The sequence below is a fragment of the Nicotiana attenuata genome, chromosome 2 (genome assembly GCF_001879085.1).
Source record: "Nicotiana attenuata strain UT chromosome 2, NIATTr2, whole genome shotgun sequence".
Classification (NCBI taxonomy): Eukaryota; Viridiplantae; Streptophyta; class Magnoliopsida; order Solanales; family Solanaceae; genus Nicotiana; species Nicotiana attenuata.
In genome coordinates this window covers 32,570,002-32,584,463 of record NC_031990.1, presented here as the reverse complement: position 1 = coordinate 32,584,463, position 14,462 = coordinate 32,570,002, and the positions used below count along the sequence as shown (strand labels likewise).

The window sequence follows — 14,462 nt, the reverse complement described above, 5'->3', positions numbered from 1 at the left end:
GAAGAGGCACCGGTGGAATGAATCAAGACAGCAGAAAGTACAGATTCGTAATATCTTCAATTAATGAGCGTGAATGATAGGGAACGTTATGGAATCTTCACGAAACTGTTACGATTGCCAGTCATAACGTCTTATTAATGTCATTAAATGCACATCATAATGGCTCTATTATGAGAAGAAAGAAACGTTGTACTTAGAAATAGCTATAAAAGGAAGAGAAATAAACATTTGTATGGACACGTTGATTATTATTGGTATATACTTATTTACGTTGCTTTATATTACTTACTCGGCTACTTGTCAGTCCAATTTTCCTTTCTTGTTATATAACTATCTCTTGATTTGATTATCAGTAACCCGAGTTCTTCTAAAATTACACTTTGACCGAAATTCCTATTTTTCCGTTAAACATTTATACATTTATAAGTACATTTATAAGTATCCATACCAACGCAAGTTTCTTTTGGCGCCACACGTGAGACGACCAAGGTGGTAGCCTATTTGAGTTTTACGCCTTTCTTCGCAGGAGCTCAACCGCTCTACAGACCTCCCACCACACTCTTAGCAGAAGTAAAGGTCAAAATTACTCGTTTACTGGCTTACTGGAAACTGCAATTTGCTATCTTTTTAGTCAGTTCATGAACCTTGTCCTCCTTAATTAACAATGCCCGCTTATGAGCTGTCTAAGCAACATCCGCGTCCAAGTGAGAGCCACCCTCGCCAACAACAGCTTCCAACTGTGGAAATGGTGCATGTCCATGGCAGAAAATTGCACCAATATGCGCCGACTCAAAGCCATCCACGCTATTTACATCACCCTCGGTCTTCACCGCAACACTTACGCCGTAAGCAAGCTCCTCGATTTTTCTGCGCTCTCAAATTACGCCGACCTTCCCTATACCTCAAGGATCTTCGCGCAGGTTCGAACTTCCAATACTTTCCTTTACAATATTCTCATTAGGGCTTACTCTCGGAGCTCACAACCCCAATTTTCCCTTCATTACTTCAATCTTATGTTACAAACCAATAACGCTGCGGCTCCTGATAGTTTTACGTTTCCGTTTCTTCTCATCGCCTGCGCTAATGGTCCTTTGGAAGTAGAGGGAAAGCAAATGCACAGTTGGGTAGTTAAGAATTCGTTTTCCGCGTCCGATGCACATGTACAGACAGCATTAATTCGGTTTTACACCAACTGCAAAGCATTGGATGATGCACGCAAGGTGTTCGATGAAATTACTGACATTGATGTTATTCAATGTAATGTTTTAATGAGTGGGCACCTTCAATGCGGATTAGCCAAGGAGGCATTGAGTATTTTCCAAGATATGTTGGGGCGTGGAGTTAGTGCGGATGAGTATTGCGTGACCACAGCGCTTGCGGCCTGTGCTCATTTAGGTGCTCTTGAGCAAGGGAAGTGGATTCATGAGCATGTTATGAAGAGTGAGTGGGTTGAGTCTGATGTTTTTATCGGCTCTGCTCTTGTTGATATGTATGCTAAGTGTGGGTGTATTCACTTGGCTTCTGAGGTATTTGACAGCATGCCTACGCGAAATAAGCATTCATGGGCAACAATGATTAGAGGGTTCGCAGTCCATGGTCGTCCTGAGCTAGCATTAAGCTGTTTGGAGAGGATGCAAGTGGTTGATGGACTTAAGCCTGATGGTATTGTCATTCTTGCAGCTTTAGCAGCGTGTGCGCATGCAGGGCTTCAGAAAGAAGGTGAAGCTTTGTTGGATAAGATGGAATCTTTATATGGCGTTGTACCGGAACATGAGCACTTCAGTTGTGTAGTGGATTTGTTATGCAGAGCTGGACGATTGGATGATGCACTTAAGCTTATTAGAAGGATGCCAATGAAACCACGGGCCTCAGTTTGGGGCGCGTTATTGAGTGGTTGTCGAAATCACAACAATGTTAGTCTTGCAGAACTTGCCGTTAAAGAGATTTTGTTGGTAGAAGATGGCAACGAAGCTGAAGAAGATTCTGCTTATGTTCAGTTATCAAATATATATTTGGCAGCTCGCCAATGTGATGATGCACGTCGAATCAGGAGGATGATTGGTGACAAAGGGCTCAGGAAGACCCCTGGGTACAGTGCAATTGAGATTGATGGGATGGTTAATGAGTTTGTAGCTGGAGATGTCTCCCATTCATGTTTAACTAACATACATGAGGTGCTTGACTTGATATATCTAGATCCTGATTTCAGCAACCTAATATAGCATGAGCAAGCTTACTTGTGTGTCGCAACTCATATCATGAGTATGGGACAGCACGTTGTTGTAAGGGGCATTCAACTATTATTTGGATATCAACTGGTCTGCAACTACGTTTTCTAGATGGAAGCGGACTTTAAGACCTGCAGCCCCCTTTCAAGCTAAATTTGCCATGTTTTGTACCCTCAGCACCATGAGATCCTGCTCCAGCCCCTGCTATTTGATCAGCCTCTTGTGTTTCTCAAATTTTCTGAGCAAAGGCTTGAATCTGACAGTGTACTACTGTCCAGCAATTGTTTTTCCGTGCTGTTCTTGAGGGAAAGGCTCATTGACCATTGGAAAGCATGGAACTTGGGGCAAGTATACAAGTATGGATTGTTGTAAACTTCTAATGTTATTCGTGCTGCACTACTCAATCTACTATTTCGCAACCCAAATTTGCGCTGTACCATTACTTATCTAGATGGAAAAGGTGATACCAATTCAGGAATGGTTGCTTCTTTCTTAAAGAATTATGCAGTTACATGACGGGAAAGGTACCATGGGCATCCAAAATTTTCAATTTTACATCTCCTTATGAAATTCAGTAATTTGATTGGGTCTTGCTCTTTTTCTCTTTCGGATAGAACGAATGGCCAATTTATGGTCACAGTTGGAGGTGTCGACTAACGCAGGTCAATTCATGTTTCGAAATTGTCTGATAACTTTTAAGCAGATCTAGGTAAAAAGAACTGTTTGCTTCAGACCCGTTTGGCCATGAGTTTTGCCAAAATAAATTTGGGATTTATTTTCAACACTCATGTTTGGCCATAAATTTTGCCCCATATTTTGGCAAAATCCCAAATCCCAAACCCCAAATCCCAAAATCACTTCAATTGCTGATTTTGGGCCAAAATCCTAAGTTAGCGTTTGGCCATAGATCCCAAATTTATTTTGAAAAATCTGATTTGGGTGAAGTTTGGTTTGAAGATGAGAATGTGTGGACATACGTTTTCAAAACATATTTTCCAACTTTATTTTGAAAAAACATGTATATAATTCCCAAGTTTTGGGATTTTGGCCCAAAATTATCTCAATAGCTGATTTTGGGATTTGAAATTTGGGATTTGAGATTTGGCCAAAATATGAGTAAAATTTATGTTCAAACATGAGTTTTGAAAATAAATCCCAAATTTATTTTGGGAAAATTCATGGCCAAGCGGGGCCTAAAACTTGGGAACTATATGCATGTTTTTCCAAAATAAAGTTGGTAAATATGTTTTAAAAATGTATGTCCAAACACATTTTCATCTTCAAATCAAACTTCACCCAAATAAGATTTTTAAAAATAAATTTGAAATCTATGGCCAAACGCTAGCGAATCTTTTTGGATTGAGCATATTTAATTGACTGATTGTCTATACAAATTATGACTACATTTTGGTAGGTACTATAACCGACAAGTAAACAAAATTATAGTAGGCTGGAATTGCCATCTAAAATTGACTCGTTCATAGATCTAATGTGATAGTAAACTCAGACTCCTATTATTCACTGCCACCCGATTCACGTGTCCTTTTTTCAATTATTTTGCTTTTGACTATTAACTGGGATATCATTAGCCTACATAGTTGGAAAGAAACAATCACAATTGGACAATGTTCCATCAAAATCAAAGCCCATTCCTACTTGGTTTCTCTCTATGGTATGTGCTGGAAATATTAGCTTCCTAGGAACATGATTACAGACAGCGTAACCTTTGTGGTCCCGAATAATCACACCATGTTAGAAATCCCATTTTCCGTTGACCATTTATGACATTGAATCAATCAAATGGAATAAATTGTAGTAATAAAAAAAGACCATTGAATTTAACTTTTCCCTTGCAACAATAAGTATGTTCCCATGAAACATTCTCTACTCATAGTTATGATAATTATTACACCTAATCGTGTCTATCATACGCATTGTTATGTCGAATATGGAACGGTTTAACTGATAAACCACCTATATTTAAAGGAAATAACTTTCTAAACTAATTACTAGTTGAATTGAAAAATATAATTTTACAAAGATTTCATGTATTCTATTTTATTGATTTAATGTGAAAAGAATTATATGAGTAAAAAGAATATTCGGTATCATCATAACTTCACAAGATGATCTCCCTTATATATGGAGGACCCTATCAAAAAGTTCCATCATTTTCAAAATAAACCTGTAAAGTTTGCTAAGGCACTGAACCACTTATCCATACTCCTTATAGCTTTTGGCATAAGTGTGCTGTTTGTTTGGGGAGAGAGGTGATGGCCCTTCACTGCCTCTATGAGTCCCAATTTTTCCTTTATTCATACGTCATTCCCATTTAAAAAATTAAGTAACTCTTCAAAATTTCTAAATACACTTCAACCTAATTTTAAAATTGAAATTTATTACTCCCTCCGGTCCATAATAAGTGATCAATTTGCTTTTTTATTTTGGTTCAAAATAAGTGTCCATTTATATAATCAAGAAAAAATTCAATTTGTTTTTCCAAAATTACACTTATACGTATCCCTAAAAAGTCTTTTACTCCTCACATCAATTATGCTGCAATATTTAATTAAGGGTAATTTAATCACACTAACTATTTTGTCTAGAATTTAGTATTTTCTTAATAGGTATGCTCAAAGCAAATTGGTTACTTATTTGGACCGGAAAGAATAATAAAAGATATCCCAATATATAAAAAAGAAGAAGTGAAGATCCCAAAAAAACATACCACGCTTAGATCACGTGCATAAAAATGCATATTAACAAAATGACAAATTATAAGCCTCGAGTTGAGTACCTACTCTTTTATTTTATTTTTTATTTTATAAAAACGAACATGATAAACAAAAAGACATTGTACCTTTATAACTTACAGTGACAGAGGGATACAGCAGCCACTAATCTTTGAAGATTAAAGATTAGTATATCCTAAACCTTTGCACGTCAGTGTCTTTCACTTTCTAATGTATATTCCAGAATCCAATATTACCCCACAATATTGACCCCTCCTATTGGATTTTGGTATATCTAACGGTCCACAATAATAAATACCACAGTAACCACTCCATTAGTAGCAATAAATAATGTATTTTTTTTTTCTTGGTGGCGGTTTGAAGCAGCCTTTTTCTCTCTGTTCTCGTGACTCCATGTGTTTGTAGCTTAAAGCCTTGCAAGATTTTCAAGATTTTGCATATACTTCGGATATTTCGGGTATTCACTCATTATTTTTCTCCTTTTCCTTTATCTACACGGGATTCTTGAATCTGTGGGTATATATCTTTATACTTGTTTCGGACTCTCTTTACTATTTTCATGAAAAAAGAGGACTCTTTACGAAATAATGTAAATACATACACGTGTATTTAATGTGTTTGTTTCTTGAGCTTTGGCAGTAAAAAGAGAGAATGAGAAGTGGGGTTGAGAAAAGTTCAAATCTCGGAGCTTTTAGTCAGCCAGAGAGAAAGAAAGTGAAAGAGAAAGAGAAGAAAAAGAAGATGATGAAGAAAGTGGAGGAGGACAGTGTTGTTGAGAATAAGATTACAGTTGGTGTTTGTGTAATGGAAAAGAAGGTGAAATGCGGCCCCGAGGTTCTGTTCTATTGTTTTGATTGGTTGCAATTGCAGAGCATGCACCAACAATATTAGTGCTGTACTTATTCTTTATTAGCTTACCAGCAATTATTAACCCCCCACTGATTCTTTTCAATTGTTTGATCAAATTTAGGTCTTCTCAGCTCCAATGGGACAGATTCTTGAAAGACTTCAATCATTTGGTGAATTTGAGGTATTTAATCATTTGCTAAATTAACCAACTAACTTTCATTTTTTGTAATATTGGGTCTCCTGAAGAGTACTTTTCTTGGTAATAATTTTTAAGTATTCCTCTTATCCAAGATTCAGCATTTTTCTTCTGATATTGGGTCTCCTAAAAAGTAGTTTTCTTGGAAATATATCACTCAAAGTATGGTGATACTCCATTGATCAAGTGGTGAACTGACTTTGTAGAGTGCATTTCTATTTTGTTGTTAAAAGTGTATTATCTTTCTGACTAGGACTTTATACTTGAAGGTTATGTACTTTGGTGACAAAGTTATTCTGGAGGATCCAATTGAGAGGTACAATCCTGGAAACAACATTGACATACCATTGCTACTTCGTATTCTATAATCTTTCTCTTTGTTGAACTGAGTTTTACATCTTTTCCCTGAGAAATTGTGTCTGTAATAAGGTATTTTTGATGGCTTACACATCCCGTTAGCCTTAAGTTTGACGTTTTGTCTTCCTTCCGCACTATACCATGCGCCATGTTAATTTAGTGGATTATGTCATGGTTGCAGCTGGCCGATATGCGATTGCTTGATTGCCTTCTACTCCAGTGGATATCCTTTGAAGAAAGCAGAAGCATATGCTTCATTGAGAAAGTAAGTTTCATCCATCCTTTTCCGTATGTAGTTTCAGTATTTTGGCATGCTTGCTTTTGTGTTATTCTGTGTCCTCTGAATATCCATTTTTGAATGATCTATGACTGGCATCACCAGAGTAACTGCTAGCACGAGATATTGTAGTAGTCCTGGAAATTTTATTTGCTTTCGAAATACTTCGGTAAAGTTGAGGATTTTCTTTATCACACTTGCAACGTTGGTGTCGTAGCTTCTTCTCTGATTATAATAGTCCAGCCCATGTCTATAGCCGTATAAAATCACCAGACTTGTCTGTCTGAACATAAAAAACAAGGTTATGGTTTTTTATGTCATAAATGATTGTCAAATCCTTTTCTTATTAATCTTTTGGTTTCTCAAGTGTGATAACATGTATTATGCTCTGGTGTAAAATCTGTTGTTTGTGATTGATTCTTTTGGCAAGCTATAAATGATTGGCGGGCAGATCTGAAGCATTCATTAGGAGTTTAGGGATAGTAGAAAATGCAGGATAATGTTTGTCGAAAAGATAATGCAAGATTAAAAAAAAGTCGTGAGACTTTTGCTTTTGGTTTGTGTCGTAATTGACTAATTTCTTTTGCAAAGACGTTTCTTAAGTTACTACTTGATCATCAAACTTGAAATTTTGATATCTGTAATGATGACAACAATTGTCAGGTCATATTATTTTTGTCTAGACAAGGTTCCAAGACCAAGAAGATCTGATACTGTTTGAGTTGTGAAGCTCCAAGGTTAAATATCTGTCTTGTAATGATGAGAATTTGCCATCTTAATAGAACCTTCTTTTTGAAAAGTAAAAAAATAACCTCTTGTTTTTCCCCTGTAAATGTTGGAAAGAAATATCTAACACACTTGTATAAACTTTGGCATCACTGTGGACAACTTATGATCGTCAATTATCTCCTCTGTCTTAGGCCTTTCCTTGTGAATGAATTGGAACCGCAATACCTTCTTCACGATCGGAGGAAAGTATACGAGGTATGTATTAGTTCTTGGTTATTTCTGCCGTTCAGGGGAATCGGAAAAGTGTACGAGTTTTTTTTTTTTTTTTTTGATAAGGAGAATTCTGTGGCTAATTTCTTTTGTCTAGATCTATGATTGGATTGGGAATACTAGGAAACAAAATTTTCCTCACCTAGATATGTACAAAGATTCAAAAGAAATGTATTGTCTTCTATACACTATAAGAGTCAATGCGTATGCTGATATTGTTCAAAAAGGTTATACCATCATATCTGTCTGAATAATTCTGCAAAAGTAGGAATCAGGCTTAATTCGACATATGTTTCCAAGTATTTCCAATCCCATTGTTCTCGCTTCAAGTTTTTGAGCTCTCCACTTTAATCTACGTGTGAAATGAAGAAGCTGCTTTTAAATAGTTAATTGCGTCGGCAACTCTACCCTGATGGGGGCTCATTTTTTTGAACTAACCTTCTATAAGTTATGCTACTCCTTGCATTTTCCCTTTTCCTTGAAAAATAAAATGATTTTGACATTTTCCTTTCTGTTTTAATTGTGAGATTTCAGCGTCTTGAGATGTATGGAATCCCTGTGCCAAGGTATGCTTGCGTTCACAGAGAAGTACCGCACCAACATTTGGATTATTTTGTTGAAGACGATGACTTTGTTGAGGTTCATGGGAATCGCTTTTGGAAACCTTTTGTGGAAAAGCCTGTTAATGGTCAGTCTCTCTTTCTATGCATGATCAGTTTTTTTATATTTTTTCTCTAGAACGAAGATGTATGTGTTTGGCAGCTTGCCAATTAGATGAAAAGATAGGACTCATATTCTCGGAGTACCTTGATAAATAACCACTTTGGTGGTATTATAATAGTTGGACAAACAATGATGCCTCTTGATTAAGATTTCATGCTTATTAGGTTGTTGACCTGTTGCTGGTGACATGCGATTTTAAAGTTCTGTTTGATTATTTCAAAGAGTTGTTATTTCCCTTGCATATGAATACTGCAATTAGTACTGTAGGTTTTTTGAACCATGGAATTGTTGTCAATGTTGTCTGCTTGTGAATATGGTGAACTTTGTGATATTGTAAAAATACCACTCAGGAAGGGAAAAATCAATCTCTTATTTGCTTTTATGTAGCTGATGACCACAGAATAATGATTTACTATCCTAGTTCAGCTGGCGGGGGAATGAAGGAATTGTTTCGAAAGGTAACATATTACTTTGAAAGAAAAATTGGAATTGCTTTCTTGATTAGATTTTGATTTGACCAGCGTCCTTTGCGTCTCTGCTTCTTATTTCTTTCAAGAGTCCTTGTATTTAACCCCCACCCCCTTCTCTCCCCCCTCCCCCCAATTATTATTTTTTTTTTGATACTTTTGATAAGCAAAATATTTTATTAAATAGTAAGAACTAAACACTAAGGTAGTGCGGGATACTATCATGGGGAAATTTTTCCAACTACGAAATCTGTTCAATCTGTAACGAGCTAACAAAATTTACCGTAGAAGAAACCAAGGGCAATTAGATCATTTCAGGTTAAGCAGGGGATCAAGACTCAAATGTGCATGCCAGAAGAGACTTAGGGCAATTAGTTCATCAGCCTGGTTGGCAAAGGTAGTACAGCACAGGGATATGTGGTAGCCGCACCATGTCTGGCATTTAATTGGAGAAAGGGTAGAGGGAGGGTCCATGATCCACCGGCTATCGAAGCTGGAAACAACAGATTTATCGGCTATTAAAAAACTGCCATCAACTCTTCGTATATATCGGAAAATTCAACCAGAATGCTAAATTGCTTGGACATTTATGTTTCAAAATCTGGATAGCAGTAGATTTGCCTACGAAGCATCGTTGGTTCCTTCCTCTCCTTATCACCCTACACGAACAGACTGGAATGGCTTCCAAATCTTGATAAGTTTCTTTTTGACCTTAAAACCAGACTGGCACAACAAGAGTTCGTTGGCAATCCTCGCCATTACTCGTTGCACCCCAAAAATGATTACAAACAAAATCCACAGTGAATAGCCATTTGTCATTGCAGAAAAAGATGTTTAATCTCATCCATCTGTCTTTCCCACGTGTTAGAATATTTAATTTTGAATAATGTAATTTGACTTCTTTCTTTTCCTTCAGGTTGGTAACCGCTCAAGTGAGTTCCATCCAGAGGTTAGAAGAGTGAGACGTGAAGGGTCCTACATATATGAGGAATTCATGCCCACAGGAGGAACAGACGTTAAGGTTTGTAACATTGTACTTCAGTATCTTTGCATGAATGATTTTGCTTTAATTGGCAATCGCACTTAATTTGTTTGTCTGGTTTATTATGAAAAGATATACTTGAAAAACACCTATCTGGCTCGAGGTCGTCCTCTTTTTCCGTTAATTCGGATCTACCCGTTGATTTATCGTATGGTATGGTAAAAGCATACTAATAAGTTAGGGCATAAGTCACTTTATGGCTGGTGTATGGATTTGATTTGGTGAGAAGAAACTATAAATATGTTCAAACATTTGCATATACATCATGGGACTTCAGGAACTAACTAAAAACTTCAATTCATATATGAGCATGTGCATATTGTACATGATTATCTAAGCTATATGTCCTTCTCATTCACTTATCAGATAAAAGTTTCTTCTGTTTCGCTTTGTTACTGGGATCCTTCAAAAATGTCATCAGGTGTGTGTTGGATCCTTCAAAATTTAATTCATTTTTGGAGCATCCGACATGGGTGTGGCGTCATTTTTGGAGGATCCGACAAACACAGCTTTCTTGAGCTCTTTCATTAAGGGAGCCAGGGGAAAGGAGGCTGAGAGAATTTATTTTTGCATGTACATGTGTGCAGTTCAACTCTCATCCCCTCAAAAATAAAAGAAGAGGGGTAAGTTACATACCTTAGATATATCTTATATATTTATCCTAAGAAACTCTCATAACAGGTCGTAGCTTCCTGGATTTACTACTTGGTTTAAACCTGTCAAGTGTCTTTGTTAGGTAGGAGTAACCATGCACATGTTTTTGCGTTGTGTCAAAAATTTTGTAGCTTATCCCATGATTTGAGTTTTCTTCTTATATTTACATAGGTGTATACAGTTGGTCCAGATTACGCACATGCAGAGGCAAGGAAATCTCCTGTTGTTGATGGTGTTGTAATGAGAAATACTGATGGGAAAGAAGTAAGTTATTTCTTCAACATAACTCTCCCTATTTTTTCCTGTTCTCTAATTTGGAGGCCCGTTGCCAAATAACAAAGAAAAGAACAGGAAAGGATAGTATCATCTTCTTCACCCATTGAATTTTATCCATTCTCTTGCGCTATGTGAGAGACACACTTATATCCCCCTAAAGATCCTTTAAAATTAAGAACTTAACAAAGTGATGAGAGATGGTCACTTTAGTGGTAGAGTTCCTCTGGTCCAACTATTATGCTTGGGGTTTGAGTTAAAACCATTGTTGCCTTGGGAGGCGATAAGTGTGGTTCGGGGTTTTGGGCAAAAAAAAAAAGGACTTGTCAAAGTACTGAGCTTCTCTTCCTCTCATATGGAAATTTTGGGGGTCCAGTGTTATCCTTTCAGCATTTAGATTAAACTGTGTGAAATTGTGAGTACAATCACTTTAAGTTGCTATAGAAACTTATTTGCTTATTGAAAGTTGCTTCATTTTGCAGGTTCGATATCCTGTTCTACTTACCCCTACAGAGAAGCAAATGGCCAGAGAAGTTTGCATAGCCTTTAGGCAAGCAGTAAGTCCACCTAAGTCTATTACATGTCAACACATATTGGTGTATGAAGCTGTTTTACTTTCAACAAGCATGGTGGAAACTGTTGCAGCTATTTTGAGTAGGTTGACTGTCCAGTGTCCACTATCTCACAGTCAATTAAAAGTTGACTTTCTTGGCCTCTAATATCTCGTTGCCTGTGGTTGATAGTCCAACTGCAGAAGATAGATGACACTGATGTCCTCGTAACCTATATTTATAAGATATGATTCTGTAATGTATATTCAACTAGATTTATGGCTTTCTCTTCCTTTCTCTGCCAAATAAACATGGTTTATCTTTTATATCGGGGTTTGGAGATACATGGAGATCCCAAGGCTGAAGCATATACGCTGGCTAATGCTCCCCTTTTTCCCTTTGATGGTGTTGACTAAATGTATCTTCGTTTTCTCCATGTGCACTGAGAAAACAAACCAACGAAATTACCCTTCCTTTCATTTCAGGTTTGTGGCTTCGATCTATTGCGCAGTGACGGGCGTTCATATGTTTGTGATGTGAATGGCTGGAGCTTTGTAAAGAACTCTTACAAGTAAGTTTCTTCATCTTCCCCAAAAATCAATTAGATGAGACATATAGTCCAATCTAATCAGTATTTTAAGCTTTCCTCTTATCAGTTTCATAATTAAGGTAGTCTTAAAGACAACAAAGGTCTGTAGGTGTGTCAATATGATGAATAAGGATGTTCAAAGGGTACCAAGTAGACCTAAACTCACGTTGAAGAAGTCATCTCAAAAGACCTACAATGTAAACCTAACGAAACACAATGGAAGCGAAACACTCATATAATATTATACATGGAAAAAGACAGGGGTTTCGGTTGACCAGTTCTAGAATGCATCCACTGATAAAAGTCATTATCCCAGTGAATATTGGCTCTTCTACTTTTGTGCAAAGCGATGTAAGGGCCCCTAGCATATGTAGTACCAGTAATGACCAACACTGTAAGGAAGAACGAAATTCAGCAGGAAAAAAAAAAGGAAATACTTGAACCTAAAATATGTGAAAAAGTGAACATGTCAATACCAATAGGTCACTTGTAGGTTTTTTCTATTGTAGGTTTTTTCTTAAAACAATATTTTTTGGGATTAATAACCTTAATTGACTTAAGTTGCATGCATCTTTTTCCCTCCCTTCCCCTGCCCGATATCTGTTCCATCTAGGTAGAATGCTTTTACGAAGAAACTTAGAGAACAATTATCTTTTATCGGTGAACATCTTTTTTTTTTTTATATTTATTTTTTTGAAAATGTAATGAAAATTTTATTAAAGAATAGCACCCAGAGAGTGCAATGGAAAAGTATTACAACCCCAACTTTATGCATCTTACTACACTAGTGACATTTGATTCATGTTGTATTATTCAACAACTAGAATTTGTCAAAAAAATAAAAGAATGACTAGAACTTGTTGTTCAACTTTCTATCATTTTTTATTGTTAGGTTGTATCATGCTTGTTTGGGACCTTCATTCGTACTGCATGTATTTTGGGTTTATAGAATTCTTCTTGCCTTTTTAGTGTTACTGCTGTTGGTGTATCATCATAACATATCCTTACTGTCATCTTAAATCTGTATGGTTTGTGTAATCACAATAGTAGCAGCTATATGACTGGTAGTATCGTCAGTTTGTGCATCATTTGATTGGTCCTAAAGATAGTTCTTGCAATGATGCTTGAGTAAAGGTACTATGACGATGCTGCTTGTGTGTTGAGGAAGATGCTTCTAGACGCAAAAGCTCCACATCTTTCATCGACAATCCCACCAACTTTACCATGGAAAGTCAATGAACCAGTTCAGCCTTCTGAGGGGTTAACACGTCAAGGAAGTGGGCTCGGGACATTTGGACAATCAGAGGAGCTACGATGTGTAGTTGCAATTATTCGGCAGTAAGACATACTTCTTATGTATATTACCCTTGCAGGTTAGAATCTTTTTTCTCCTTTACTTAACCATTATCAACTGGAACAGTGGTGATAGAACTCCAAAGCAGAAAGTGAAGTTGAAGGTTACAGAGGAAAAACTCTTAAATTTGATGTTAAAGTACAATGGCGGTAAACCTAGATCTGAGGTGCTTCTTTGCTTTCATGATACAATTGCTTTTCTATATCCTTCTCAACGTTTTAGATGATCAATATTGTTCTTTTGCTTTTAAATCTTGCGCAGACAAAGCTTAAAAGTGCTGTGCAATTGCAAGATCTTTTGGATGCCACCAGAGCGCTGGTACCACGTTCTAGGTAAGTGAGACTCTGATACTTAAAGAGTCTGCATAATCACATTGATTTCTTTATCTCATATTTGATTTTTGTAGCTTCATACCCCTCAAACAAAGATAATGTTCTTTATGCTCAGATAGATCTTTATGCTCTAATAACTTTCTTCATTTGATTTTGCGTTTTTTCAACCTATTTAGTTCGTGATTGCTGTGAGANGGGGGGACTTTATTTCTCCAAGTAGTGCCTCTTAAGGAGTTTTTCAGCATAGCTACTCTAACCAGCAGAGGGAGGGAGAGAGATAATCTTAACTCTAGTTTTAATCTTGTGCATAATTAAACTAGAAATCTATGTTTTAGGCAGCGAGATAGATACATTACTGTTTTCATGGCCATGAAATTGCACACTTGTGCTTTTCAACCTGTTACTTAAATGCATTATGCTGTATAGTTTCTACCATTTCCAACATCGTATATCTATGTACAACAGATGGATATCTGCGATCGCTTGTAATGTTTTCCTTATGTAGAACAGCTTTCCTAGTTGTTAATCAAGCATATCATTGTCCATGTTGCTCTGACCCCCTTAGGCGAAAAGACCTCTACTTTTATTGACGGACCTGTTGATAGGCTGCTGCTTTTATACAGCTTGGCTTTGCTATCGCTCCTCTCAATCCGTTCCTTATACTGATCTTTAGTGCTTCATAATTTCTTGAAGTCAATTTTCTAAAATTACAGAGGTTAAGTTAGATATGATTATTAAATTGTCTTTTACCTCTTCCTGGTCTCTCCCCCCCCCCCGGGGTACCCCGGGGGGACCGGGGTAACCGGTAACGGTAACGT

The 14,462-nt window shown here is 36.9% G+C and overlaps 2 protein-coding genes across 6 annotated transcripts in view; both read left to right on the top strand.

Moving 5' to 3' along the window:
• LOC109206704 (putative pentatricopeptide repeat-containing protein At3g28640) lies at window positions 392–2,814 on the top strand. The gene has a single exon (XM_019369563.1). It carries the CDS (start codon window positions 675–677, stop codon window positions 2,220–2,222), a length of 1,548 nt encoding a protein of 515 aa, XP_019225108.1. The 5' UTR covers window positions 392–674; the 3' UTR covers window positions 2,223–2,814.
• Window positions 5,294–14,462, top strand: part of LOC109206676 (inositol hexakisphosphate and diphosphoinositol-pentakisphosphate kinase 2-like) — a 16,446-nt gene continuing 7,277 nt past the window's right edge. Inside the window, exons 1-15 of one of the 5 annotated variants that reach the window (XM_019369545.1) lie at window positions 5,294–5,438; window positions 5,621–5,797; window positions 5,952–6,011; window positions 6,296–6,342; window positions 6,565–6,648; window positions 7,581–7,644; window positions 8,194–8,347; window positions 8,770–8,840; window positions 9,766–9,870; window positions 10,717–10,809; window positions 11,301–11,375; window positions 11,855–11,940; window positions 13,093–13,296; window positions 13,379–13,478; window positions 13,574–13,644. In XM_019369545.1, the coding sequence (XP_019225090.1) occupies window positions 5,633–5,797; window positions 5,952–6,011; window positions 6,296–6,342; window positions 6,565–6,648; window positions 7,581–7,644; window positions 8,194–8,347; window positions 8,770–8,840; window positions 9,766–9,870; window positions 10,717–10,809; window positions 11,301–11,375; window positions 11,855–11,940; window positions 13,093–13,296; window positions 13,379–13,478; window positions 13,574–13,644 (1,379 nt within the window). In that variant the 5' untranslated portion in view covers window positions 5,294–5,438; window positions 5,621–5,632. Of the gene's footprint in view, window positions 5,498–5,620; window positions 5,816–5,951; window positions 6,012–6,295; window positions 6,343–6,564; window positions 6,649–7,580; window positions 7,645–8,193; window positions 8,348–8,769; window positions 8,841–9,765; window positions 9,871–10,716; window positions 10,810–11,300; window positions 11,376–11,854; window positions 11,941–13,092; window positions 13,297–13,378; window positions 13,479–13,573; window positions 13,645–14,462 lie in introns of all 5 variants that reach the window. The other 4 variants (XM_019369527.1, XM_019369552.1, XM_019369531.1 and 1 more) reach the window with 4 other exon arrangements.

Bases quoted from the DNA above. Each gene is read 5' to 3' on its own strand.
- LOC109206704 (XM_019369563.1), top strand. From the start codon at position 675: ATGAGCTGTCTAAGCAACATCCGCGTCCAAGTGAGAGCCACCCTCGCC.